Raw genomic sequence first — 27,917 nt, forward strand, 5'->3', positions numbered from 1 at the left:
GGCCTCACACGTTCCAGAACCTTCTCACAACCAGCGAAAAACGCTGCACAAAGAAATAACCCATGTTCTGTGCATCCATTATATGCAAGGCATTGCACTCCCTCGTCACTCGTTATTTTACAAGGACACCTGCCAGACCAGGGAAAACGAGAGGGACAAGGTTTGCGGAGGGCGGTAAACAGCATCCCGAGCGCGGCAGGGTGGAGCGTGGAGGCCAGGCTTCTCGTGGGCAGCCAGGTGGAAGCGCGCGCCCTGCGTGGTCACCGCGGTCTTCCTGCGGGCCAATCGGGAGGCGGGTGGGAGGGGGGGCGGCCGGCCGGGGCGAAACCGGTTTTGGCTCCTCAGGGTTCTGCTCACATGCGCAGGGCAGGCTGGGGCCCCAGAGCCGGCGCCTCCCGGTTCCCGCCCGCCATGGAGCGGCTGACGTTGCCCGCTGGCGGCGCGGCGGCCGTGGACATGTACATGGAGTACCGGAGGTGAGGCGGCGGCTCCGCGGGGCCAGGAGACCCCGGGCAGGCCCGGCCCCTCTCGCTGGAGGAGCTCTGGAGGCGCGGGCGGGCCCGGTCCCCCTCGCGGGAGGAGCGCTGGAGGCGCAGGCAGGGGCCCAGCGCTGGCTCGCGGGGGCTCCCGGAATCCCTTCCCGGGCTGGTGGGGGAGGCTTACATTGATTGCAGGTTTTCAATTGCAGGTTTTCTCTTTCTGTAATTAAATATTGTACTGACACGCAGTTCTATTCTAATAAGTTTCTTCCGAGGCAATTTAAAAGGCCTCCCGCTCTGACCTCATTGAGGAAGGATTATTAACTAGATTTATGCAAAGATCCTTTATTTTCTTCTAAACTGCCAGTGTAGATTACACATTGAGTACTCGGGGCCTGTAAGAGCAGACATCAAGTTTGCATGTTAACTTAGTAATAGGGTAAGTCGTGAACTTCTAAACATGCTCCCAACCCCGAGGGGCTGGTTTTAAGAGAAAGACACTGGTGTAGTGTTGGTGGTTCTGGAGAAACTCCTCTGGAAACTGGAAGTGCAGCTGCTCCTAGGGCTTTAGGGAGTGATTCACTCCCTGGGGCCCTGACAAAGACCAATGCACCTGTAGCGATGTGTTTTTTCGGTCTCCCAAGAAAGGTTTTTTTTAAAAAACATCTTTATTGGAGTATAATTGCTTTACAATGGTGTGTTAGTTTCTTCTTTATAACAAAGTGAATCAGTTATACATATACATATGTTCCCATATCTCTTCCCTCTTGCGTCTCCCTCCCTCCCACCCTCCCTATCCCACCCCTCCAGGTGGTCACAAACCACCGAGCTGATCTCCTTGTGCTATGCGGCTACTTCCCACTAGCTATCTATTTTACGTTTGGTAGTGTATTTATGTCCATGCCACTCTCTCACTTTGTCACAGCTTACCCTTCCCCCTCCCCATATCCTCAAGTCCATGCTCTAGTAGGTCTGTGTCTTTATTCCCGTCTTACTCCTAGTTTCTTCATGACCTTTTTTTTTTTTTCTTAGATTCCATATATATGTGTTAGAATACGGTATTTGTTTTTGACAGTTGGGAAACTGGGTGAGTGGGAATTACTGGAGAGGGACAGGCAGGAGGAAGGGGAGTTGAGGCGTGTGTGTGTGTGTGTGTGTGTGTGTGTGTGTGTGTGTGTGTGTAAGGGGGAAGTGAGACGAGGATCCTATCCTCACCTGGGAAATTTGAGCGGCCTGAAACCCAAGCCAGAGGAGTTGCTCTGCTTAAAGGTGGTCGCCCCAAATTACTTGGGCAAATGAGTTCCTATCTGACTGCACTTCCCTCTGGCTGTCTAGGTGACATACTTTTGGGTAATGCGTAGAAATGTCTTGGTAATTCTGAGCCAGAAAAAGTGAGGGTGAGAAGCTTGATGGGTCAGGCCTCATTCCTGTTTCGGGTAATGCAGGAGACTTGTGCCCAGAACAGCTTCCACCCAGCCCTCACGTAGGGCAGAGCGGGCTCTTTGAGGCTCCAAGTCTTACATTTTCCTGGGAGCAAGTTGCTGGGTCCTGATGTTGACTGATAACTTAGATATTTAGATATTCAGGTATGTGGAATGTGGGCCTTCAGTTGTAGTCTCTTGCCTGGCCCAGAAAATGTTAGGGCCTGGGAGGAAATTATTTTTCAAACATAAACTACCTGGAATAATTCTCTAAAAGTTAGGGGCTTGCTGCTCAAAGTGTAGCAGTCATGGCATCACTAGGGAGCATCACCAGGCCCTCTTCAGGCATTTTAATCTGAATCTGCATTTGAACTAGATTTCTTGGGGATTCTGTAAATAAAGTTTGAGCTACACTGGTTTAGAACTTAAAATCAAATGATCTCTTTCTTTAAAGATCTGCATTGAGCTTAAGGTCTTTTTAGTACCTGTTGGTATACTTCTTGGTAGCTATAATAAAGTGAAGTGGCCCAAAACTTATCTCAGAATAAAATGCCCTTTGTTTTTATTTTTTTTACTATTGTGTATCTAAATTATTTAAGTAAGGAAGAAACTTGTAATGGTTTCATAGCCTCTGAGTTGGTTTTATTTATCTACCTCAGCTAAGGGCTTGAAAGTATGGAAAAGAGTATGGATTACACCAAAAATTATGTAGCATTCTGCAAACAACACTTTTCATGACTTCTAAAGGGGGTATTTTCAAGGAGATATTTCTTCAATTTTAATTGTGCTTCCTTTTCCTCCAGGGAGTCCAATTCTTAATTTCCTAAGAAATTAAGAAATAGTGTTGGCTTAATTTTTCCCATAAAATTTTGAGGTCGGTCTTCTGGAATTAAACAATACTGCACCTCATTACTCAATGCATATGTTGGGTTTGAGCTGGTGCAGATCCAAGGGTGTTTGTGGGTCCCATCTTAGTTTAAACTCCTGGCCAGGGTTTGGAGTCAGGTGTGGGCATTAGTCATGTTGTCTTCAGCGTCGATGTTTTTTGTACCATTTGTTTTTTTGGGGGGGACTATTTTTTTTTTTTTGCGGTATGTGGGCCTCTCACTGTTGTGGCCTCTCCCGTTGTAGAGCACAGGCTCCGGACACACAGGCCCAGTGGCCATGGCTCACGGGCCCAGCCACTCCGCGGCATGCGGGATCTTCCCGACCGGGGCATGAACCCGTGTCCCCTGCATCGGCAGGCGGACTCTCAACCACTGCAACACCAGGGAAGCCCGGGGGGGGACTATTTTTTAAGGAGGAAAATATTAGAATTTTTTAGCAGTTTAGGCTCCGGCTTTTAATGTGAAAAATGAGCATGTTTGCTTCAGAATCAAAGGAGAAACTGAGATGAATATGTGGTAATTCTCTAGTGGTAAACCTGGATCATTGAAATCAGATGTTATGAATTCATTGACTTTCTTATTCATAATTCTCTTTTATATGGGAAGCAAAAGCTTTATTACTATTGTGTGTAATTTTGCTATTAACATGAGCCTAAGTAAAAAAACAAAGCCGAAGCAGCGTTTCCTTTGACTATACAAGTATAGTTTAATTTTAGTATTTTTAACCTGGAAAATAAATGCACAAGGCTTAAGAGAAGTATTTTTTTGTTGTAGAATTGTTGGTGAGGATGATGGAGGGAAACTTTTTACTCCTGAAGAATATGAAGAATACAAAAGAAAAGTCTTACCTATGCGTTTACAGAACAGATTATTCGTGAGCTGGCGATCACCTACTGGAATGGATTGTAAACTTGTGGGTCCAGAGACACTGTGTTTTTGTACCCATAGGTAAGATATTTTATTGCTAAGGTTTCTGGTGATTAGGAAGTATAAAACTGTAGCAGAGCATATCTTCCTTCTATAAATACCATTACTGGTGATAATTGGGAAACATTTGAAAACAGGCCTTTATATACCAATAATATGCCGGAAATTATTTAAGGTTTTTGGGGGCTATATTTTAAAAATTTCTGTTGTATCCTATTAGAACTCATTATGGAGTCTATCACCTTAAGCATCTTTTCTCTTACCATTGGTTAGAAGGATATTGGTGCCCCTGTGGCTTTGCCAGGGGTCTTTCAGTTAGGCTGGGGAGCAGAGTCTGCCTCTCCCACCACTGGACAAGGTAGTAGAGGATGGGTCATCAGACTGCAGAACTGATTTTATTTTTATTTTTTTCTCTGCAGAAAGAGTTTATTTTATTTTTTCATTTTCACCTTTCATTCTGAACATTTTCAGACACACTCAATATTGGAGAGTATGGTGTAATCGACCCCCACATAGCCATTCTTCAGCTTACATAAGTTATGCAGAACTGATTTTTAGAGTTGCTTGAGTTACCAATCTACAAATAGAACAGGTTACCAATCTACAAATAGAAGCATTTCTCCTCACATTTACTAATCTCCCTTTACACTTTAAGTGTGTTGTATGAATACCTTTCTCTTTTATTTACACACAGACACACACACACACACACACACACACACATACATACACACACATGCCTGTGAAGGATTGGTTCCAGGACCCACTGCGGACACCAAAATCTGGGGAAGCTCGAGTCCCATAGCTGGGCCCTCCTGTCTGCGGATGTGGATTCAGCCACCCTCAGATCATAAACATAGTAGGAACACAATACGTCGTTGGTTTAATGCCCAGATGAGGAAGCCATGGATACTGAGGGCCTACTGCGTATTTACTGAAAAAAAAATCTGCAGTTTAAACCTGTATTGTTCAGGGGTCAACTCTGTGTGTGTGTGTATGTGTGTGTGTGTGTGTGTGTGTGTACATATATATATATATACCTTTCTTTAAACAAAAATATAAGCACACAGCTTTTTATTACAAGTGATTGTCTTCTGAGAAAAGCACATGGAGGAAAGGAAATACATGAGGCTCCAACCATTGATGTGTGTTACCTATACCTGAGGTTTGCATTTTGCTCTGTCTATCCTGTTCTACTTTAAATTTTATGAGTCACAGGTCTTAGTTGTAAAGCTCAAAAGGACAAAGCTGCTTCAAGGAAAAATCACAGAAACTATTATGTGGTTTTAGGTAACGACTTCAATTTTCTGTTCCAAAGGAACCATGGGAGAGCCGCCCTGTTCTGATAGTTTCTGGGGCTCTTTCCTGAGGTACTCTGTGTAGTTGCTGTTTACAGACTTGCAGTTTGCTGGAGGTTGTTAGGCAGTTGCTAGGATAAGTAATGTTGTGTATAGATTGACTTGAAATTTATCTAGCAACCCCAGATAAAAACACTGTGGAGGAATGGAGGATGAGGGTTATGTTGATATCTTTCAGAAATGAAGAGGACTTTGGTAATTTTATGTTAGTTTTATCATTTATCCTTGTAAAAATTTAGTGCCAGTCTCATATCTATGTATAATTGTACAGCATGGAATTAACCTTCAAAAGTGACCCAACCCCACTTGGATGGAAAAGTTCTTTAGTACCAGTCACTCAGTGAGATCTCTGTCTAAATTAATTTTTCCCTATTATGGATGTGAAACATTGGTTATTTAAGGAAAATGAGGAATATATAGAAACGTAGGAAGAAGACTCACCACCTAAAGCCAGCTTTTGTTAATATGTTTTACTATGTTCATGTACTTTTTTCTTTACATAGTTCATTTAGTTGTTAATTATATGTATGTATAAATATTGAACCAGTTTTTCATTACAGAATCACGGAAATGTTTCCACATGGTTCGTAGTAATTGCAAACAAGATTTTTAATACCTGCTTGATATTCCAGCTAGTCCAGTGGTGTTCACTGTGTTTTCCCCAGAGCTATGACGGAGTCTCAGGGGCGTACCAGGTGGAAGGGCAGGTTAGGGGAAGGACAGACTCCAATTATGGCTCTTTGCCTTGCTTTAACCAATTCTGCTTTTATCTATTTTGTATAGTATTATGGTTCTGTGAAAGATTTTATTTGAAGAAAAGTTTTCACTGGTAAAAGAGTTTGAAAACTGTCTTCTAGTAATATACTTATCCATTCCCTTATTATGAGTATGCTTTATATATATTGCTTTTGTAAGTACTGTTGCTAATGCTATCCTTATGCACAAAGCTCTTTATATACATGGAATAATTTTCTTAGGGTATATTCTTCAAAAATGAACCATCTAGGTTAAAGGATGCATCTTTTTATGTTTCTTGAAACCCTATTAAATGGGATTGGTTTTTTTTGTAACACTCTTGACAGCATTGTGAAATTTGTACAGTTAAGAAAACTTTGGCTCTCTTTGCTAAGTGAAAAATGGTATCTCATTGTTATTTTAACTTCTATTACCTAGGATAATATTGAGAATAATAAATTTAATATTATTTTACTGAGTATCACTTAATGAGAAGGAAGCCTGAGAAAATTACGTACAGCATTTTAACAAAGAGCTTTGGCTTTGAAAGGCGTTGATAATTTATTTTGAAGTTTAAAGTTAAAAATTAAATTATATTAAAATAAATAGCATTATTATACATTTATTGAACTTATTTCAATTTTAAGTAGCAAATCTGTGAAAATAAATGTAAATAATGCACTTTGATAAAAAGAATTTTCATGAAGAAGTTTTTTCATACTCTTGGGTTGTGCTTCTGTATTAAAGAATCTGTAGTGGTATTTTAAGAGAATTATTTGCTATTTCTTTGTATATTGTTGTGAAAATTCTTCTTAAATAATTAAAAATAAAAATCTAGGTGGGTAAAGATTTTATCTGACCAAAGCAACATAGCTGACAAATACTACATGCAGGGGAGTGTATTTTCAACTTTACTGATAAGAACAATGAAACAAAAATAAAAATGAAAAAGAATCATTTTGCATTTAACAGAACAGCAGTTGTCATTTCTGGCAGTACCTGCATTGTGCTTTTATTTCTTCTCTTTTTTTTTTTTTTTTAGGTATAAGCAACATAAAACTGACTTTGAAACGATTCCTCAGCAGCGCCCCATCAGTCTGCCTTGTCAAGTGACGGGCTGCCCATGCAGGGCTTACCTCTACGTGCCTCTGAATGGCATGCAGCCCATTCGCTGCAGGTGCAAGCACTTTGCTAATCAGCATAGTGCTGGGCCTGGCTTTATGTGCAATGCCTGTGAGTTACATTATGATAAACACACAAACAGAATACTTTTATCTCCTTATTGAATGTTTAATGTGTCTCTGTGCCAGTTTCATTCAGCTACAGTTACATTAAACAACTAGGATGATGGATAGCTACTCTAAAATTTTATTTTTGTGGAAAATCTCAGTTATTTATATGCTTTGCAGTCATCAACCTTAATCTCTAATCTCAACCTTAATCTCATGTAATTCAAATAAGTTAAGTAATAGTAATAGATTTTAAAGAATCACTAGACGTGATCTGATTCAAATTTTTGAATCATGGACGTTTTACCAACTGAATTCTATTTACAGAATAATAATCCTTAAAAAGGATTTTATAAGTCTAAAAAATTTGTATAATTTGCTGGCAGATTATTATGTTATTGCCTAAGACATAGGTTGATGGGAAAAACAAAATGTAACATGATGCTTTTAATACTTTGTAGGCAACAGCACCCTTATCTCAATACCTATACCCAAATCCCAGCCACCATCCCATATATACCCTTTCTCTTCATCATCCTTTTAAAAACCCTTTGAAATAGATAGGATATATTTTTTTAATTCTTTTAAAAATTTTATTTTATTTTTACTTACTTATTTTTGGCTGCATTGGGTCTTCATTGCTGCACACTGGCTTTCTCTAGTTTTGGCTAGCTGGGGCTATTCTTTGTTGCGGTGTGCTGGCTTCTCATTGAGGTGGCTTCTCTTGTTGCAGAGCTCAGGCTCTAGGCACGCGGGCTTCAGTAGTTGTGGCACATGGGCTCAGTAGTTGTGGTTCACGGACTCTAGAGTGCAGGCTCAGTAGTTGTGGTGCATGGGCTTAGTTGCTCTGCGGCATGTGGGATCTTCCCAGACCAAGTCTTGAACCCGTGTCCCCTGCATTGGCAGACGGATTCTTAGCCACTGTGCAACCAAAGAAGCCCTAGGTAGGATTTTTTTAAAAATAGGTAAAATATTTTTCTTCAGGAGATAGTTTTTCCAGTTCTTTTTGTAGTATCTTGAATTGAAATCTTATGATGAAATATGTTATAAAACATTTTTAATGACAGTGGCAGAAATAAATATGTTTCATGATAAAGTATGGAAGTATTTGAATAAAACTTATTTATTATGTGCCTTGGTTCCCATACACATTTGTCAGAAGTGTGAGTGTGTAAAGATTTTGTTAATGGTGTATTCTGGACTCCATTTCAATGTGGCTTGTTTTTTTTTTTTTTTTTTTTTACAAACAGTAATTTTATTGATATAATTCACATACTATATAATTCATCCATTTTGAGGGTACAACCTAATGTTTTTTAATATATTCACAGAGTTGTGCACCCATCACCACAATAAATTTTAGAATATTTTCATCACCCCAAAAAGAAATTCCATATCAATTAGTAGTCATTCCTTATTTCTTCCTCCCCTCAGCTCTAGACGACCAATAATCTACTTTCTGTCTCTGTGGATTTGCCTGTTCTAGACATTTCATATAAGTGGAATCATAGAGTATGTGGTCTTTTCTGATTAGCATCTTTCACTTAGTGTAAGTTTTTATGATTCATCCATGCTGTAACATGCATCAGTACTTCCTTCCTTTTTGTTGTTAAACAGTATTCTGTTGCATCTTTCTATGTCTTTGGGTTGGCCTTCCAATATGGCTTTTATGGGGAATTGACCCACAGAGACATTTCCACATTATTTCTTCACCACTGGGCTGTCCCTCCATACCTGCTTTTAACTCAGTATTTGAGGAGAGGGCCTGTGTTTCCTGGCTCTCCAATGTTTAGCTCAGTTTCCTTTAGTCCTGATTGATTTTTCCAATTTTTTTTTTTTTTTGCTACGTACTCTCTTACCACTTTAGCATCTTTTAAAAGTAAGAGCAGTGGCTGGGAGGGAGTGAATTCAGGGGCTAGGGGTAAGACGTACAGGGGCCAGAGCACAGTGTATGAAGCATCCAGATTCAGGTGATTTTGGCCAAGCTAAGTGGTTTATAGGGCATACAGCTCATTACCTACATTTTAAAACGTTTAACTTGGTTTACATCTTGATTCAGGTTCTAAGTGTTCAGGATTCCATAGTTGCTTCACTTGTGCTTGTGGTCAGCCTGCATATGCCCATGACACAGTAGTGGAAACTAAGCAAGAAAGACTGGCTCAGAGAAAACCGGTGGGACAGGACGTTCCTTATGCAGCAATGGGAGGATTAACTGGCTTTAGCTCGCTGGCAGAAGACTACATGCGATTAGATGACAGTGGAATTGGTAAGTGATGATATATGAACTGTGAGCTTGTCATATTGTGCTAACACAATATGTGTTACGTGTGCTAACAATAGTGAAGCCTTGTATTTGTTTTGCACTTTAAGTTCTTCATGTTATTTTCAAAAAATGTTCTCTCATTTGATTTTTATTTTTATTTTATTTTATTTATTTATTTATTTATTTTTTTGTGGTATGCGGGCCTCTCACTGTTGTGGCCTCTCCCGTTGCGGAGCACAGGCTCCGGACGCGCAGGCTCAGCGGCCATGGCTCACGGGCCCAGCCGCTCGGCAGCATGTGGGATCTTCCCAGACCGGGGCACGAACCCGTGTCCCCTGCATCGCCAGGCGGACTCTCAACCACTGCGCCACCAGGGAAGCCCTGATTTTTATTTTTTAAAAAAGATTTTATTGTCACTATCCGATGTATGATTATTACAGAAAAATTAGAAAACATAAGAGAAAAAATCACTCCTACCCCAATGCTCGTACCGAAATCCCAACTCACAACCCCATTGTTTGTAATAGCGGAATAATAATTTGTTTTATTTGATATGATACAGTTTACCTGTTATCCTATTGTATGTAATTTTTGCCATTATAACCATCTCATTTTGGAAACATAGGCTTTTGTCCATGTGTGTATGTATATGCATGTGTGTACACGTTATCACATCTGTAGTAATGTATGATCATATGCATGTATGTCTACATGTATTCACACAAATATATCTGCTTGCATATATAAAAACTTAAGTTAATATACGGAGAAGTTTAATTGGATATATCTCAAACTATTGAAGGTAGCTGGATCCTTCTGGGGAAAAGAACTATGGTTCCTATCTACTTTAAATACTTCTATGTGTGTGGATTTTTTTTTCATAAAAAGCATGTATTTTATTTTTTATTACAAAAATTTCAAAAACATAAATGAATATTTTCTTGTTAAAATAGATTCAAACAAGTCTCCCTTGAACACTTCTTAACCCCAGATTCTTTCCTAGAGGGTAATTTGCTGTCATCAATTGATTTGTATTTCTCTTTTTAACGTACATTTTTATAGTTTACTTTTTTTAACTTAGAATAATTTTTGAAGGCCTATTATATCAGGACATACAAATCTACTTATTTTTTAACTGCTTCATATTATTCCACACTATAGATAAATATCAGTTTTCTGAACCATTTCCTTGTTCATGGCATTTAGATTGTTTCCATTTTATTTTTTTTCCTTTACAAACATCGTGTCCCCCAAATCCTTGAACTTGCTTCCTTGTGTACTATGTGAATTTGACTCGAAGGCAGATGGAGAGAAGTAGAATTGTTGGGTTGAAGAGTATGCACATGTGAAATTGTAATATGTTCTGTCGAATTGCCTTCCAAAAATGCTGTACTTGTTTATACTTCCTTTAGTGATGTTTTAGCTTACCTATTTCCAAACATTTATGCTGATCATTGATGTCATTAAACTTAGTTTTTTTGCCAGTCTAATGTGTGAAAATGTTATCATTGTTTCAGTTCAGTTGATTTCCCTCATTATTAGTGAGATGAGAGTATTCTTATATTTAGTGGCCGTTTTACTTTCTGTGAATTGTCTGTCCATATACTTTGCTCATTTTTATGTTTTTATATTTTCTCATTGATTTATAAGAAGTCTTCTTATATATTCTGTATACTAATCCTTTGTATTTATTTTACAGATATTTTCTTCCAATATGTCATTTGTCTTTTGGGTTTTTTACTTCTTATTGTTGTTGTTTTACAGTTTTTAAATGTAGGAAGCAGGCCTTCCCTACTCTAATTTTATAAATATGTTCTCCTTCATTTAATGCTTAATGCTCATTTAATGCTTAATTTTTTTGCTTTTATGTTTAGCTTTCTTATGTATCTGGAATTTATTTTTTGTGAAAGTGTGAGGTGTGTATAACTTCAGTTTTTGTCTAAATCATTGGCAAGTTATACAAACACAGTTTTTCCCAAATAATTTGAAACTTTACCTTTACCATATTCTATCATACTTTCTATTTTGTGCCATTGGCCTAATTGCATATTTTGTGCCAATATTTCGTATTTTTAATTATCGTTCTTCATAGTGTGCTTTGATAATTGGTATGGTAAATTCTTGCTGTTTGTGTTCATTTTTCAGAATTGCCTTGATATATTTGTGCATTTTCTCTTCTAGGTTATTTTATAACTAGCTTATTAAATTCCATAAATAAATCCTTTTTCAATTTTTATGGATACATGATCATATTAGGCTCATGCAACAGTTACAGAAAACCCAGTTATCAGTGGCAAACAAAAAATGATGGTAATGATGTTGTTGATGATAATTACGACTTTGTACTGCGAGGCTTGTTCCAGCCTCTCTATATCTATTACCTCATTTAATCCTCACAACAACTCTGAGTTAGGTGCTATTATTAATCCTTTTTGCAGACGAGGAAATTCAGCACAGAGTAGTAAAACATCTTGTTCTGTGTTATTCAGCTAGTAAGTGGTAGGACTGGGTTCACCCCCAAAATTGTTCTGGGCTCATTAGTCAGCCTCATTATTGTCTATTTCTGTGCGACTACCATATTGTTTTCATTACTACAGCTTTATAATAAATTAATATGTATGACTTCATTTTTTTACTTTAGAATTTTCCTGACCTATTCTTCCCTTTTAATTCTTTCAGACCTTTGGCAATGTTTTTTAAAAACATTCTATTATTACAAAACATTCTATTATTTTAGTTGAATATGTAGATTAATATAGGAAGATTTGCTGTTTTAAAATATTGAGTCTCTTCATTTCTTTGTCTTCTTCTGTGTAGCTTAGTGGAATTCTGAAGTTAACTTCATGAAAGTCCTGCACAATTCTTAATTTTATTTCTAGATATTTCATCATTTTTATAGCTATCATATATGGATTTTTCCCTTCCATATTTCTAGCTGATTATTGTTTGCTTATGAAAAAGGAAATGCTGTATGCTGCTTTTGTTACCAGTCATTATTACTTAATCTTAAGATTTTAAATGTATATCTTTAGTTGATTTTGCATATACAGTTGACCCTTGAGCAACAGGGCTTTGAACTGCAAGGGTCCATTTATACATGGATTTTTTTTCAGTAGCAAACATTATGATACTATACAATCTGTAGTTGGTTGAATCTGCAGATGTGGAACCATGGATACAGAAGGCTGACTGTAAAGTTATATGTGGATTTTGACTGCGTGAAGGGTTGGCACCCTTAACCCCTGCACAGTTCAAAGGTCAACTGTAATGATAGTTTTGCTTCTTCCTTGCCAATATTTGTGACTCTTCTTACTCTTTGACTAATCAGAATGACTGGTACTTTCAGAACAATGCTAAGTAATAGTGGTAGTAGCTGGCATCTTTGCCTTTTTGTGACTTCTGTTATTTTATCACTTAAGTATCTTTATAATATAAAGAAAAAAACCCTTTTCCTTCTAGCCTCTTCTGGAAGGTGGGGTGAAGAAAGATGAGAATGAGGAGAGGAAACATAAGATGTTTTTGTCTTGATTTTAGGGGAGCCTGGAGCAGAGGGACGTCTGCTCCATTAGCCATGTAGAGTCCTGGACAGAGATGATCTTTTGCTGGAATTTGTTCCTTTGTGATACTGAAGGAGCCCGTAGTAATTCCCAGCTCCTGTGGGGTGCTTGGAAGGCAGGGGAGCAGTGAAGCAGTGGGCCTGCCGTAGCATCTATCATAGCAAGGGGCAAAGGTGACTGCAGAGCAGAGCTAGATGTGGTTCCCCTGAGCTCTGGGGGATTCGGTAGAAAAAGTGGCAGGCAGCTGAGAGGTCTGTACTTCTAGTGAGAGCGTTTGAGGCTACCAGGCCCTACCAAGCTGAGAGACTAAATTGCAACTTTTGCCAGCCTTTAGCGTTTGAGATCAGTAGCGCATACGGCCACCAGAGAATACACAAGGACCTGGCTGGACCTGAGCCCCCTTCTCTGATCTTCCCACAGGTCACAAGAGGGAGGAGCTGGGGAAGGAGGGGTGCAGGAATCTGAAAGGCTGAGCAATTGTCCCACACTATTCACTTTATAGGAAAGGACTAAGAGTTTATTTCCTTCTCTCTACCTGTGGATGGGGATAGGCATGTGGGGGAGGGGTGGTTTGTGAAGTAGTAGAGGACTTATTAATTTTTTCTGCAGCTTCCTTCCTTTCGGTCCAAAAGTGAATGTAGCAGTTGGTCTTTGTAGTTTGTGGTTTAGGATTGTGATTGTTTCCTCATTTCATTGAAGAAGTTTTCTTTATTTTTTCATATTTTGTTTTTAGATGGTTTCCCAGTAAGGAATAGAGGAAAAATACACTTATTCTATCCTCTTGAACTAGAGGTTTTTTAATTCTGAATGTCTTGCTTTTGATAATGTTTTGTGATTATGTTAAGGTCTTATACTTCTTTGCTGACATACAATTACATTCGTGCATTTTTTTTTCTGTGAGAAAGGTCTCTGAGAAATGCAGAAGTCCTTTTATCCATTTGCCTTTACTTTATATAGCAAAAATTTATATAAACAAAAATTTATATAAACAAAAATTTTCATTGTATGGAAAGGATTTTTCTAATGATTCTGCTTGGGGTTCTAATTTATTTCACATTTGAAATAACTTCTTTGTATCCTAACAAATAAAGATTTAATTTTCATTCCTCACATATTTTGTTCTCAGGTGCACCTTCAGGTGAATTTTTAGACTCTCCAGTTACAGCCATGGACCACCCATTTCTAAAAGCATTTCAAGCATCATCTAGCTCTTCTCCAGAAACACTAACAGATGGTAATGAAATTAAATTGAGAAATATTTTTGGATGTAGTAAAGAATATAGATTGATACATTTTCCAGATTACTCTTTTTTTCCAGTATTATCACAATTTGATTATCATTTCACTTTTATATTGGCCAGGCACTAAGAAAAAGCAAGAATCTTCATTTTAATTGGGAAAAATTGTTAAATCTTGGAATTATGAGGATTCTGATAATACAAAACTTTGGAGTTTTAAAACCTTATTCTGGTACATGTTATTGCTTTGATCTGAATAAGAGAGCCCTCTAGTGGACTAATTGCCTTGATCCTTTAGGCTCTCGCAAACAAGGTGTAATCCCTTGATAATTATAGATTAGCAAGGTTTTACCATTTATAAATTGCACATAAAAATGAATAAAGTTCATTTTTATACATTCTTAAGTATTCTATTTCCTTTATTGAAAACAATAATAAAAATGAAGAAGGAATTTGTTTGATTTATGAGGTATTTAATATTTTAAAATATTCTGAAATGAGAATTTTCTTTGATCTATTTGTGTTTTCATACAACCTTTTCATGTACACTGAGTTTTTGAGCAAGGGACTTGCACAATGAAGTTATTATAAAATGTAGGTAGAAGTAAGAAATCAAAACAAAAGAAAAGGACACAATTGTGTCACTTTTTTTTAGTGAGGTATAGTTGATTTACAGTATTATATTCCTTTCAGGTATACAACATAGTGATTCAGAATTTGTATAGAATATACTCTATTTAAAGTTATTATAAAATATTGGCTATATTTCCTATGCTGTACGATGTATCCTTGTAGCTTATTTATATGTAGTAGTTTCTATCTCTTAATCCCCTTCCCCTATCTTGCCCCTCCCCAACTTCCCTCTTCCCACTGCTGACCACTAGTTCATTCTCTATATCTGTGAGTTCTGTCAACTTTCAAAGTTGATGTAACTATTACATTAAGCTGCAGTGTTTTTTTTTTGTTTTTTTTTGTTTTTTTGTCGTATGCGGGCCTCTCCCTGCTGTGGCCTCTCCCATTGTGGAGCACAGGCTCCGGACGCACAGGCCCAGTGGCCATGGCTTACGGGCCTAGCTGCTCCACGGCATGTGGAATATTCCCAGACTGGGGCACGAACCTGTGTCCCCCGCATTGGCAGGCAGACCCTCAACCACTGCGCCACCAGGGAAGCCCTAAGCTGCAGTTTTGACTGAGTTGTAGTGGTAGCCAAGGTACAAAAAGGAAGGTGAGATCAGTTAAATACTTTTCCTTATTAGAAGGGAGGAGCCATGAATTCCTTGGTGCACATGAAAGTTGTACCAGTGCTGGATTATTTTTTTTAATAAATTTATTTATTTATTTGTTTTTATTTTTGGCTGCGTTGGGTCTTCGTTACTGCGCACGGGCTTTCTCTAGTTGTGGAGAGCGGGGGCTACTCTTCGTTGTGGTGTGCGGGCTTCTCATTGCAGTGGCTTCTCTTGTTAGGAGCATGGGCTCTAGGCACGTGGGCTTCAGTGGCTGTGCTACACAGGCTCTAGAGTGCAGGCTCAGTAGTTGTGGCACACGGGCTTTGTCGCTCCGCGGCATGTGGGATTTTCTGGGGCCAGGGATCGAACCCGTGTCCCCTACGTTGGCAGGTGGATTCTTAACCACTGCGCTACCAGGGAAGCCCCCCAATGCTGGATTTTAAAGAAATTTATGTAGTGACCCTCAATGATGCAGTAGCCCAAGTTTCTTAAAAACTTTTTTTCAGCAAATGCAGCCTCTGGTTGGTTAATTCTGATACTTACCTTTGATAAAAGTGGTAATATCCCATTTTACCAGATAAATGGTAACATACCATTTATTAAAATGTAACTCAGGGGCTTCCCTGGTGGCGCAGTGGTTGAGAGTCCGCTTGGTGATGCAGGGGACATGGGTTCGTGCCCCGGTCTGGGAAGATCCCACATGCCACGGAGCGGCTGGGCCCATGAGCCATGGCCGCTGAGCCTGCGTGTCCGGAGCCTGTGCTCCACCACGGGAGAGGCCACAACAGTGAGAGGCCCACGTACCACAAAAAAAAAAAAAAAAAAAAATGTAACTCAGTGAAGGTGATTCTGCAAGAAGCTTAGCTCAGATGGTCCAGTGTGATCCAGGGAAAGACCCAGGGTTTACAGACGAATGGATAGAGAGCATATATTCTAAGCAATTTTTCTTGTTTTTCTCAACAAGATTTGTATTAGGTAGTTGTTGGCAGTGTGGTTATACTCTGTGGTGATCATCTGGAGTCATATGATTTTTGTGTTGCTGGTTGAGGGTGAATTCATATGCTTTAAAAACAAGAACAGGTGTTCAGGTTGATATTCTATTTTGGATGTGAAGGGACCCAACCAAGACATTCACCTGAAATGAAGGTGAACTCTTCCATGGAATTAGGTGCTTGGCTTACCTACAAGGAAAACCAGATTTTCCTTCCTGAAGCAATTTTAAATTCCTTTCAGCACATAAACTAGTTCTTGACAAGTTTTAAAACAGTAAATACCATGGAAATGGTTAAAATTATTTTAGTTTTGAAAAATTTCAAAGCAGGAAGTAGCATCACTTTTGGTTGCGTACACAAACTCTCTTAGTCCGTTCAGGTGGCTGTAACAAAATACCATAGACTGGGTTGCTTATCAACAGCAGAAACTTATTTCTCACAGTTCTGGAGGTGGGAAAGTCCCAGATAAAGGTGCCAGCATGGTTGCGTTCTGGTGACAGCACTCTTCCTGATTCACAGCCAGTGCCTTCTCCTTGTGTCCTCACATGGTAGAAGGGTTGAGGACTCTCTATGGGGTCTCTTTTATAAGAACACTAATCCCATTCATGAATGCTCCACCCTCATGATCTAAGTACTTCCCAAAGGCCCCACCTCCTAGGACCATCACATTGGGCATTAGGATTTCAGCATATGAATTTTGGGTGGTGGGGGGAGGGGGCAGGAACACAAACATTCAGATCTTAGTGCAAACCTTCAATAGTTACTTCTGCACATTATCTGTTACAGTGTTACATGAATTTCTAGCTATAAAATGTAAAAAGTAGTTGAACAAAGCTAAATGAGCTCTGATGTGAAATAGCTATATGGTGTTATTTAATATGAACCACTTGAATATTTGGAGAATGTTTACCAATGAACATTACTTTTGTCTTATGATGCCCTGCTTTCTGAAAAAGAGGGAGTAGGATCAATGATTCATTTAGATCATTTCTGGTTTGAAAAACAAAATAATCACTCAGTAGGAGGAAAGTTTTTTTTCTGTTTTTTATTTCAGAAGAATTTATAATTATATGAATACAGTTGACTCTTGAACAACACAGCTGGGTTAGGGACCCCCACCCCTGTGCAGTTGAAAAATCCTCGTATAAGTTTACAGCTGGGCCTCTGTATCCACAGTTCCTCTGTATCCACGGTTGTTCACATCTGCAGATTCAGCCAACCCAGGAGCATGCAGTAGTGTAGTAGGTATTTATTGAAAAAAATCTGAGTATAAGTGGATACACAGTGCAAACCCATGTTGTTCAAGGGTCAACTGTACTTAGATTTTTTTTTTTCCTTACTAGTAGGTACAAGCAGTCAAGTTTCTTCCTTAAGGAAACCTGAAGAGGACGATATGGCTTTCTTTGAAAGGCGATACCAGGAAAGGGTAAGTCTGTAGGAAAACATGCTTACATTAAGCATTTACTTGTAACAGAGGCACTGTAGAACAACTATATATTGATTGTGGATCATCATTAAAAATAATTTATAACGTCTACTTATAGCTAGTGTTAGGCCTTGAGGCTTATTTAGAACAATTCAGAGAGAAACAGGACTAATGAATATGATAATTTATGGAGGCCATAAAGATTGACTAAATATACACATAAAATTGTCAATAATAAAGATCAACCTGAGCAGATTTGTAAATTATATATATATTGAATTCTTTTTTTAAAATTAAGTAATTTATTTATTTTTGGCTGCGTTGAGTCTTCATTGCTGTGTGCGGGCTTTCTCTGGTTGCAGTGAGTAGGGCCTACTCTTTGTTGCGGTGTGCGAGCTTCTCATTGCGGTGGCTTCTCTTGTTGCAGAGCACGGGCTCTAGGCACGCGGGCTTCAGTATTTGTGGCATGTGGGCTTAGTAGTTGTGGATTGTGGGCTCTAGAGCGCAGGCTCAGTAGTTGTGGTGCACAGGCTTAGTTGTTCCGTGACATGTGGGATCTTCCTGGACCAGGGATCGAACCCATGTCCCCTGCATTGGCAGGCAGATTCTTAACCACTGGGCCACCAGGGAAGTCCCTGTATATTGAATTCTTAATGTATAGTATTTCTTCTCCTTAGTGGCTTCTAGGTATAGGCAGACTCAAGTTAGAATTACCCAATAGCCTTTAAGAAGCAGAACACTAAACATAAACATATTTTAACAATTTTCAGGGCTCAGCAACTACAGTGTTGATGTGTTCCCTGCTTTCAGTAATGATGATTTTCATCAGTTCACCACCACACTATAAACTGCTTGGGGATAAGTATAGTATTTTTTATTATCTGTATTTTCCCCAGAACTAAGTACAGTGCCTTGTACATAACATGTTTTCAATAAATATTTATGGAAAATTGAAAAGATAAATACAGGTATAATTGATATTTGCTTTCACACATCATCTACTTACACATGTGATGTGTTTCATGTCAGTGTTCATATTTGAAAGTTTTGTTTTGTTCTTGCTTATTGCCAGGTGAGGGGATGCTGGCTTGATGAGGCATGGGGGATTGTATCCAGCCATATGGTACATTCCCCAAAGTGCTTTCCTTAGGATTATTTCATAGTTGCTTTGTGGGCATTCATTGTCTCTCTGACTAGGTAGTAAGTGCCATGAAAGTAAAGACACTCATCACTTTTTCTTGTATTCTCTACAACTCTTAAACAAGAGCTTGTTGAGTAACTAAAGGTGTGGAAAAAGGAGACCATTAAATAAATTCACCATCCAAGAGCAGAGGAAGTGAGTAGGGGACAGAGAGATTAGCATGTCTTTCCTAATGAAGAATTTTAAAGTAAAGGGGGACAATCCTTGGTATGACTTAAGGCAGTGATAAATATTGTCTGTGCTATAGCCATTCATCATATGTGGCTATATATGTCTAAATTTAAATAAATTAAAAATTATTTCCTCAGTCACACTAGCCATGTTTCAGGGTCTCAGTAGCCACATGTGGCTAGTGGCTACCTTGTTGGGCAGTGCAGAAAGTTCTTTTGGAAAGCTCTGATCTAAGAGAAAGAGGTGGTGGTAGAATTTCAGGGGGGAGGATGAAATAGAGTGAGGAAACAAGAGGCTATGTTTGCAGCATCATCAAGGATAGACTTTTAATCAAATCAATCTGTGTTCTTAGAACACACACATTCACAGCTGAACTTTTTTTCCTCATAGGCTTATGAGGGACAGTGTTCTAGAACTCCTTCCTTCCCTCATCCAGGAGCTTGGGTAGTGTTGACTGCCTTGAAAAACATGCTGATGGTATTTGCTTGTGGCAAGGTAAAGGGGATAGTTCTTATCTGTGAATGTTTTAGGGGATATACCTGGCCCATACAGTCTGCTTATTATAAATAGACCTAGAGTTTATGGATTTATAGGATGTGGTTTATAACTCTTCAGACTGTGTAATTTATGGATTTATGAGATACAGTTTATAACCTCTCCAGCCTGTGTGATGAATGGAGTATAAAACCTAAGAAACTCAAAACCTAAACAACTTCCTCTGAGCTGACGTGTATCATACACGTTGTTAGTACTCATCTTTTACTCCAAAAAACTACGACCAGCACCATTGAGGGAAAAAGGATGATTAGGAAACTAAATCTGATGGGTTCAGGGCCCCTTTAGAAAGCAGTGCTACATCTGAATCTGGTTTTGCTTGTATCCTTTGCTACTCATTGGTATCATTGGGTGTGGGGAAGAATCTATGATTAGTGTCAATTGGTTTTGATAATTGAAGCCTTTGTGGTAACATAGTTTGCTACCTACTTTTACATATTGTTAAAGAGTTGCTTTTTAGCTTCTGTAATATATCAGGTCAAATTATTTTCTTCAATTGTGGATGGCCTTTGGTCTCTTTTCCTCAATAAAGGAGAATTTTATTAAGGAAACAATTATTAAAGGTCAGCTAGGTGCAAGACACTGAGTTAATGCCAGGAAATTAAAAAAAAAAATTAAGGAGAGGGCAGACAGCAGAAGCAAGAAGAGCTACAATCCTGCAGCTTGTGGAACAAAAACCACATTCACAGAAAGACAGACAAGATGAAAAGACAGAGGGCTATGTACCAGATGAAGGAACAAGATAAAACCACAGAAAATCAACTAAATGAAGCAGACATAGGCAACCTTCCAGAAAAAGAATTCAGAATAATGATAATGAAGATGATCCAGGACCTCAGAAAAAGAATGGAGGCAAAGATCGAGAAGATGCAAGAGATGTTTAACAAAGACTTAGAAGAATTAAAGAACAAACAAACAGAGATGAACAATACAATAACTGAAATGAAATCTACACGAGAAGGAATCAATAGCAGAATAACTGAGGCAGAAGAATGGATAAATGACCTGGAAGACAGAATGGTGGAACTCGCTGCTGTGGAATGGAATAAAGAAAAAAGAATGAAAAGGAATGAAGACAGCCTAAGAGACCTCTGGGACAACATTAAATGCAACAACATTTGCATTATAGGGGTCCCAGAAGAAGAGAGAGAGAAAGGACCAGAGAAAATATTTGAAGAGATTATAGTTGAAAACTTCCCTAACATGCGAAGGGAAATAGCCACCCAAGTCCAGGAAGTGCAGAGAGTCCCATACAGGATAAACCCAAGGAGAATCACGCCGAGACACATAGTAATCAAATTGGCAAAAATTAAAGACAAAGAAAAATTATTGAAAGCAGCAAGGGAAAAATGACAAATAGGATACAAGGGAATTCCCATAAGGTTAACAGCTGATTTCTCAGCAGAAACTCTACAAGCCAAAAGGGAGTGGCATGATATACTGAAAGTGATGAAAGGGAAGAACCTACAACCAAGATTACTGTACCCGGCAAGGATCTCATTCACATTCGATGGAGAAATCAAAAGCTTTACAGACAAGCAAAAGCTAAGAGGATTCAGCACCACCAAAGCAGCTCTACAACAAATGCTAAAGGAACGTCTGTAAATGGGAAACACAAGAGAAGAAAAGGACCTACAAAAACAAACCCAAAACAATTGAGAAAATGGTCATAGGAACATACATATCGATAATTACCTTAAATGTGAATGGATTAAATGCTCCAACCAAAAGACACAGCCTTGCTGAATGGATACAAAAACAAGACTCATATATATGCTGTCTACAAGAGACCCACTTCAGACCTAGGGAGACATACAGACTGAAAGTGAGGGGATGGAAAAAGATATTCCATGCAAATGGAAATCAGAAGAAAGCTGGAGTAGCAATATTCATATCAGATAAAATCGACTTTAAAATAAAGAATGTTACCAGAGACAAGGAAGGACACTACATAATGATCTAGGGGTCAATCCAAGAAGAAGATATAACAATTACAAATATATATGCACCCAACATAGGAGCACCTCAATACGTAAGGCAAGTGCTAACAGCTATAAAAGAGGAAATCGACAGTAACACAATAATAGTGGGGGACTTTTAACACCTCACTTACACCAATGGACAGATCATCCAAAATGAAAATAAATAAGGAAACAGAAGCTTTAAATGACACAATAGACCAGATAGACTTAATTGATATTTATAGGACATTCCATCCAAAAATAGCAGATTACACTTTCTTCCCAAGTGCCCATGGAACATTCTCCAGGATAGATCACATCTTGGGTCACACATCAAGCCTCAGTAAATTTAAGAAAATTGAAATCATATCAAGCATCTTTTCTGACCACAATGCTATGATATTAGAAATGAATTACAGGGAAAAAACGTGAAAAACACAAACACATGGAGGCTAAACAATACGTTACTAAATAACGAAGAGATCACTGAAGAAATCAAAGAGGAACTCAAAAAATACCTAGAGACAAATGACAATGAAAACATGATGATCCAAAACCTATGGGATGCAGCAAAAGCAGTTCTAAGAGGGAAGTTTATAGCTATACAAGCCTACCTCAAGAAACAAGAAACATCTCAAACAATCTAACTTTACACCTAAAGGAACTAGAGAAAGAAGAATAAACAAAACCCAAAGTTAGCAGAAGGAAAGAAATCATAAAGATCAGAGCAGAAATAAATGAAATAGAAACAAAGAAAACAGTAACAAAGTTCAACAAAACTAAAAGCTGGTTCTTTGAGAAGATAAACAAAATTGATAAACCATTAGCCAGACTCATCAAGAAAAAGAGGGAGAGGACTCAAATCAATAAAATTAGAAATGAAAAAGGAGAAGTTACAACAGACACTGCAGAAGTACAAAGCATCCTAAGGGACTACTACAAGCAACTCTATGCCAATAAAATGGACAACCTGGAAGAAATGGACAAATTCTTAGAAAGGTATAACCTTCCAAGACTGAACCAGGAAGAAATAGAAAATATGAACAGACCAATCACAAGTAATGAAATTGAAACTATGATTAAAAATCTTCCAACAAACAAAAGTCCAGGACCAGATGGCTTCACAGATGAATTCTATCAAACATTTAGAGAAGAGCTAACACCCATCCTTCTCAAACTCTTCCAAAAAATTGCAGAGGAAGGAACACTCCAAAACTCATTCTATGAGGCCACCATCACCCTGATACCAAAACCAGACAAAGATACTACAAAAAAAGAAAATTATAGACCAATATCACTGATGAATATAGATGCAAAAATCCTTAACAAAATAGTAGCAAACAGAATCCAGCAACACATTAAAGGATCATACACCATAATCAAGTGGGTTTTATCCCAGGGATGCAAGAATTCTTCAATATATGCAAATCAATCAATGTGATACACCCTACTAAGAAATTGAAGAACAAAAACTATATGATCATCTCCATAGATGCAGAAAAAGCTTTTGACAAAATTCAACACCCATTTATGATAAAAACTCTCCAGAAAGTGGGCATGGAGGGAACCTACCTCAACATAATAAAGGCCATATATGACAAACCCATCAGGAACAAGACAAGAATGTCCACTCTCACCACTATTATTCAACATAGTTTTGGAAGTCCTAGCCACGGCAATCAGAGAAGAAAAAGAAATAAAAGGAATACAAATTGGAAAAGAAGAAGTAAAACTGTCACTGTTTGCAGATTACGTGATACTATACATAGAGAATCCTGAAGATGCCACCAGAAAACTACTAGAGCTAATCAATGAATTTGGTAAAGTTGCAGGATACAAAATTAATGCACAGAAATCTCTTGCCTTCCAATACACTAATGATGAAAAATCTGAAAGAGAAATTAAGGAAACACTCTCATTTACCATTGCAACAAAAAGAATAAAATACCTAGGAATAAACCTACCTAAGGAGACAAAAGACCTGTATACAGAAAACTATAAGAGACTGATGAAAGGAATTAAAGATGATACCAACAGATGGAGAGATATACCATGTTCTTGGATTGGAAGAATCAATATTGTGAAAATGACTATACTACCCAAAGCAATCTACAGATTCAATGCAATCCCTGTCAAATTACCCATGGTATTTTTTATGGAAGTAGAACAAGAAATCTTAAAATTTGTATGGAGACACAAAAGACCTCGAATAGCCAAAGCAGTCTTGAGGGAAATAAATGGAGCTGGAGGAATCAGACTCCCTGACTTCAGACTGTACTATAAAGCTACAGTAATCAAGACAATATGGTACTGGCACAAAAACATAAACATAGATCAATGGAACAAGATAGAAAGCCCAGAGATAAACCCACACACCTGTGGTCAACTAATGTATGACAAAGGAGGCAAGGATATACAATGGAGAAAAGACAGTCTCTTCAGTAAGTGGTGCTGGGAAAACTGGAAAGCTACATGTAAAAGAATGAAATTAGAACACTCCCTAACACCATACACAAAAATAAACTTAAAATGGATCACAGACCTAAATGTAAGACCGGACACTATAAAACTCTTAGAGGAAAACATAGGAAGAACACTCTTTGACATAAATCACAGCAAGATCTATTTTGATCCACCTCCTAGAGTAATGGAAATTAAAAAAAAATCAACAAATGGGACCTAATGAAACTTAAAAGCTTTTGCACAGCAAATGAAACCATAAATAAGGTGAAAAGACAACCCTCAGAATGGGAGAAAATATTTGCAAATGAATCAACGGACAAAGGATTAATCTCCAAAATATATAAACAGCTCATGCAGCTCAATATTAAAAAAACAAACAACCCAATCCAAAACTGGGCAGAAGACCTAAATAGACATTTCTCCAGAGAAGACATACAGATGGCCAAGAGGCACATGAAAAGCTGCTCAACATCACTAATTATTAGAGAAATGCAAATCAAAACTGCAGTGAGGTATCACCTCACACCAGTTAGAATGGGCATCATCAGAAAATCTACAAACAACAAATGCTGGAGAGGGTGTGGAGAAAAGGGAACTGTCTTGCACTGTTGGTGGGGATGTAAATTTATACAGCCACTATGGAGAACAGTATGGGGGTTCCTTAAAAAAATAAAAATAGAATTATCATATGATCCAGCAATCCCACTACTGGGCATATACCCAGAGAAAACCATAATTCAAAAAGACAAATGCACCCCAATGTTCATTGCAGCAGTATTTACAGAAGCCAGGTCATGGAAGCAACCTAAATGCCCATCGACAGACGAATGGATAAAGAACATGTGGTACATATATACAATGGAATATTACTCAGCCATAAAAAGGAACGGAATTGGGTTATTTGTTGAGAGATGGATGGATGTAGAGACTGTCATACACAGTGAAGTAAGTCAGAAAGAGAAAAACAAATATCGTATATTAACTCATATATGTGGAACCTAGAAAAATGGTACAGATGAACCAGTTTGCAGGGCAGAAATTGAGACACAGATGTAGAGAACAAATGTATGGCCACCAAGTGGGGAAAGCTGCGGGGGTGTCGGGGTGGTGGTGTGATGAATTGGGCAATTGGGATTGACATGTATACGCTGATGTGTATAAAATTGATGACTAATAAGGACCTGCTGTATAAAAGAATTTCAAAAAATTAGGGAGGAGAAAGAGGAGGTGTTTTTGCTCTTTGGATAATGTATTAGGTGGCTGTATTTGCTAAGTACTATTTGAAATGAGTAAACGCTGCTTTGGCTTTTTTAATTTGTTTAGCATATTTGATCTTTTTTGATGTTACTGCAAATGTAACACTTCGCCCTAAATGAGAGGGGTAAGGGGATTAGCATTTGAGTGCTTATTAAGTACCTAGATTTATATATATATATATAAAATTTTATTTAAACCTTTAGAACAACCCTATTACATAGTGCCTCTTACTATGACCTTTTTTACAAAGGCAAAACTGTTGGTTAGTAGTTTGCCTCAGATGGTTAATCAACAGTAGAGGTAGGATTCAGGTATTCTTCTGACTCTGAGGCCCATAATCTTTGCCTCAGAACAGAGTGTTCTTTGGGGGTCCTTCAGTAGGCCTGTTGACCTTTACAGTGTACAAGAGTGATATGAGTGTACGATTTTTATTTATTTATTTTTTTGGCCATGCCGCGCAGCATGCAGTATCTTAGTTCCCTGACCAGGTATCGAACTCGTGCACCCTGCAGATAAGTGTGGAATCTTAACCACTGGACCGCAAGGGAAGTCCCGAGTGTATGATTTTTGAATGAGGTTCCCAGCCAACTCAAAGAGGAGAGAGAGAGGGAGAAAATGGGGAAGAGACAGAGGTGAGATTCATTCACTTTTATTTTTAGGAGGTTACTTGCAGTTTGGTGAGATTGGGTAGACTGGTTTTGCCAGGCCTCTTCTGGTTTCTTTGTATTATTCCCATCATATTAGGAAGAAAGAGGCCTTGCCACCACCCACCATGCCCCATCTTTTCTCTCCCCTTCTTTTGCAGGGGTAAGGCAGTGGTGCTGCCTTGGAATTGGCGTGTGTGAGTGTGAGTGGCAGTAAAAGGAAGGTGGGTTTTGTGTTCTATGGAGTCTTTTTTTTTTTCCCCCAAGGAAAGGGTTTATATGTTTCTAAAAGATCAGAAGGCTGCTGCTTAGGGTATGCAAGCTTCTTCTTTGTTTCAGTTACAGTGGAGAAGGACAACCTTCAGGAAGGTAACTGTTGAAATGTAGAAATCAGAATTATAGGTAACTGTCCTTTAAGCAGTATGTGTTCCAGAGATAATCCAACTGGATTAGGTGTATCCTGTAACGCTGTAGGGAATGTGCATAGGCTGGATGTAAGGTTAGGCATTTAAGCTTTTCTTTTTTTTAACTTTAGTGGCAATTAAAATTAATTTAATCCTTTCTCCAAAGCAATATTCATTATATGTTATTTTTGTTAAAATGCTTTTGTAAAGTTGAAATCAAACAGTACTTGATGACTTTAAAAAATTTTATTTATTTATTATTTTTGGCTGTGTTGGGTCTTCGTTGCTGTGTGCAGGCTTTCTCTAGTTGTGGCGGCTTCTCCTGTTGTAGAGCACGGGCTCTAGGCACGCGGGCTTCAGTAATTGCAGTATGCGGGCTTAGTAGTTGTGGCTCGCAGGCTCTAGAGTGCAGGCTCAGTAGTTGTGGCACACAGGCTTAGTTGTTTCACAGCATGTGGGATCTTCCCGGACCAGGGCTCGAACCCGTGTCCCTGCATTGGCAGGTGGATTCTTAACCACTGCGCCACCAGGGTAGTCCCTGATTACGTTTTTAACTAAAAAATTTTGTCATTCTTTGACTGTGTTTGAGATACAGACACACACACACACACAAACACACACACATACTCACACACTGAGATAGAGACAGAGCCCTTGACAGGACCCCTCTCTGCAGGGTTCTCGCTTTTGTGCTTATTCTCCGAGTCCTCTGTTCAGTCAGCACTCCTCAAATCTCTCCCGTGTGCTGGGCTGTGTGTGTGAAGGGGTGTGTGTGTGGAAGTGAGACTGTCTGCCTCTTCCCCCTCCCTCTGACCCATTCTCTGTCTCTAAGGTGTTACTGAAGTCTGCCCTGTCTCTGAGAGAGAAGAAGAGAGGAAACACAGGAGGGAGAGGAGTTGGGAGCTTGCATACCCCAACAAACCATATTTTAAAAATGCAGTTAGGTCCCTTCGACAATCAGATTGTGGCTTTAGTATTTAGCAGCTTAATAACCGCTAAGTAACTGTGTAAAATGGCTGTGATAAATAAGACATGAACCCAAATGAGGTATGTGCAACCTTTTTGTTTCTTCAGGATGTTTTACAAATTATTATATCAACAAATATTTTAAATTTTCAGATAAAAATGGAAAAGGCTGCTAAGCAGAAGGGAAAAGCACCATTGCCATCAACTACAAAACCTTCATGAAGACTACTGGGGAAATTAAAACCAGCATCCAAATATGTCTTTTGTGTGTTAATTATTTAAGTATAATAATACAATTTATTTTTCCTTAAATAATTTACTTCTTTTTCTGTGTAAAAATATCTTTTTGAATGTTTCCTTAATTTAAGTGAAAATACCTTATACTACTTTTGTCAAAATTCATGGTTTATTACTTTATATAAACTTTTTATCTCTCCTAACAAATAAGGTTATTTTCATATTAGCCAAAAGCTTAACGTACAGTAAATATTTTTAGTTTATAATAATTTAACTTTTTCAGGCTATTTTAAAAATTAAAGATGTTATTGAGGGTTTTG

The 27,917-nt window shown here is 38.4% G+C and overlaps 1 protein-coding gene across 6 annotated transcripts; it reads left to right on the forward strand.

The window, feature by feature from the left end:
- Nucleotides 1-391: 391 nt before the first annotated feature.
- FAM221A (family with sequence similarity 221 member A) lies at nucleotides 392-27,917 on the forward strand (the record flags this gene model as incomplete). 6 transcript variants are annotated; one of them, XM_079711438.1, is made up of 8 exons in its annotated part: nucleotides 392-476; nucleotides 3,562-3,735; nucleotides 6,850-7,040; nucleotides 9,096-9,302; nucleotides 13,983-14,090; nucleotides 17,489-17,557; nucleotides 17,656-17,738; nucleotides 27,514-27,917. In XM_079711438.1, 8 exons carry the CDS (start codon nucleotides 412-414, stop codon nucleotides 27,580-27,582), a joined length of 966 nt encoding a protein of 321 aa, XP_079567564.1. In that variant the 3' UTR covers nucleotides 27,583-27,917. The 6 variants fall into 6 exon arrangements, with proteins under 6 accessions (XP_079567564.1, XP_079567565.1, XP_079567566.1 ...); XM_079711439.1 differs by lacking the exon at nucleotides 17,489-17,557; XM_079711440.1 differs by lacking the exon at nucleotides 17,489-17,557 and having other exon boundaries at nucleotides 17,659-17,738.

This window comes from Hyperoodon ampullatus, assembly GCF_949752795.1.
Source record: "Hyperoodon ampullatus genome assembly, chromosome: 9".
Taxonomy (NCBI): domain Eukaryota; kingdom Metazoa; phylum Chordata; class Mammalia; order Artiodactyla; family Ziphiidae; genus Hyperoodon; species Hyperoodon ampullatus.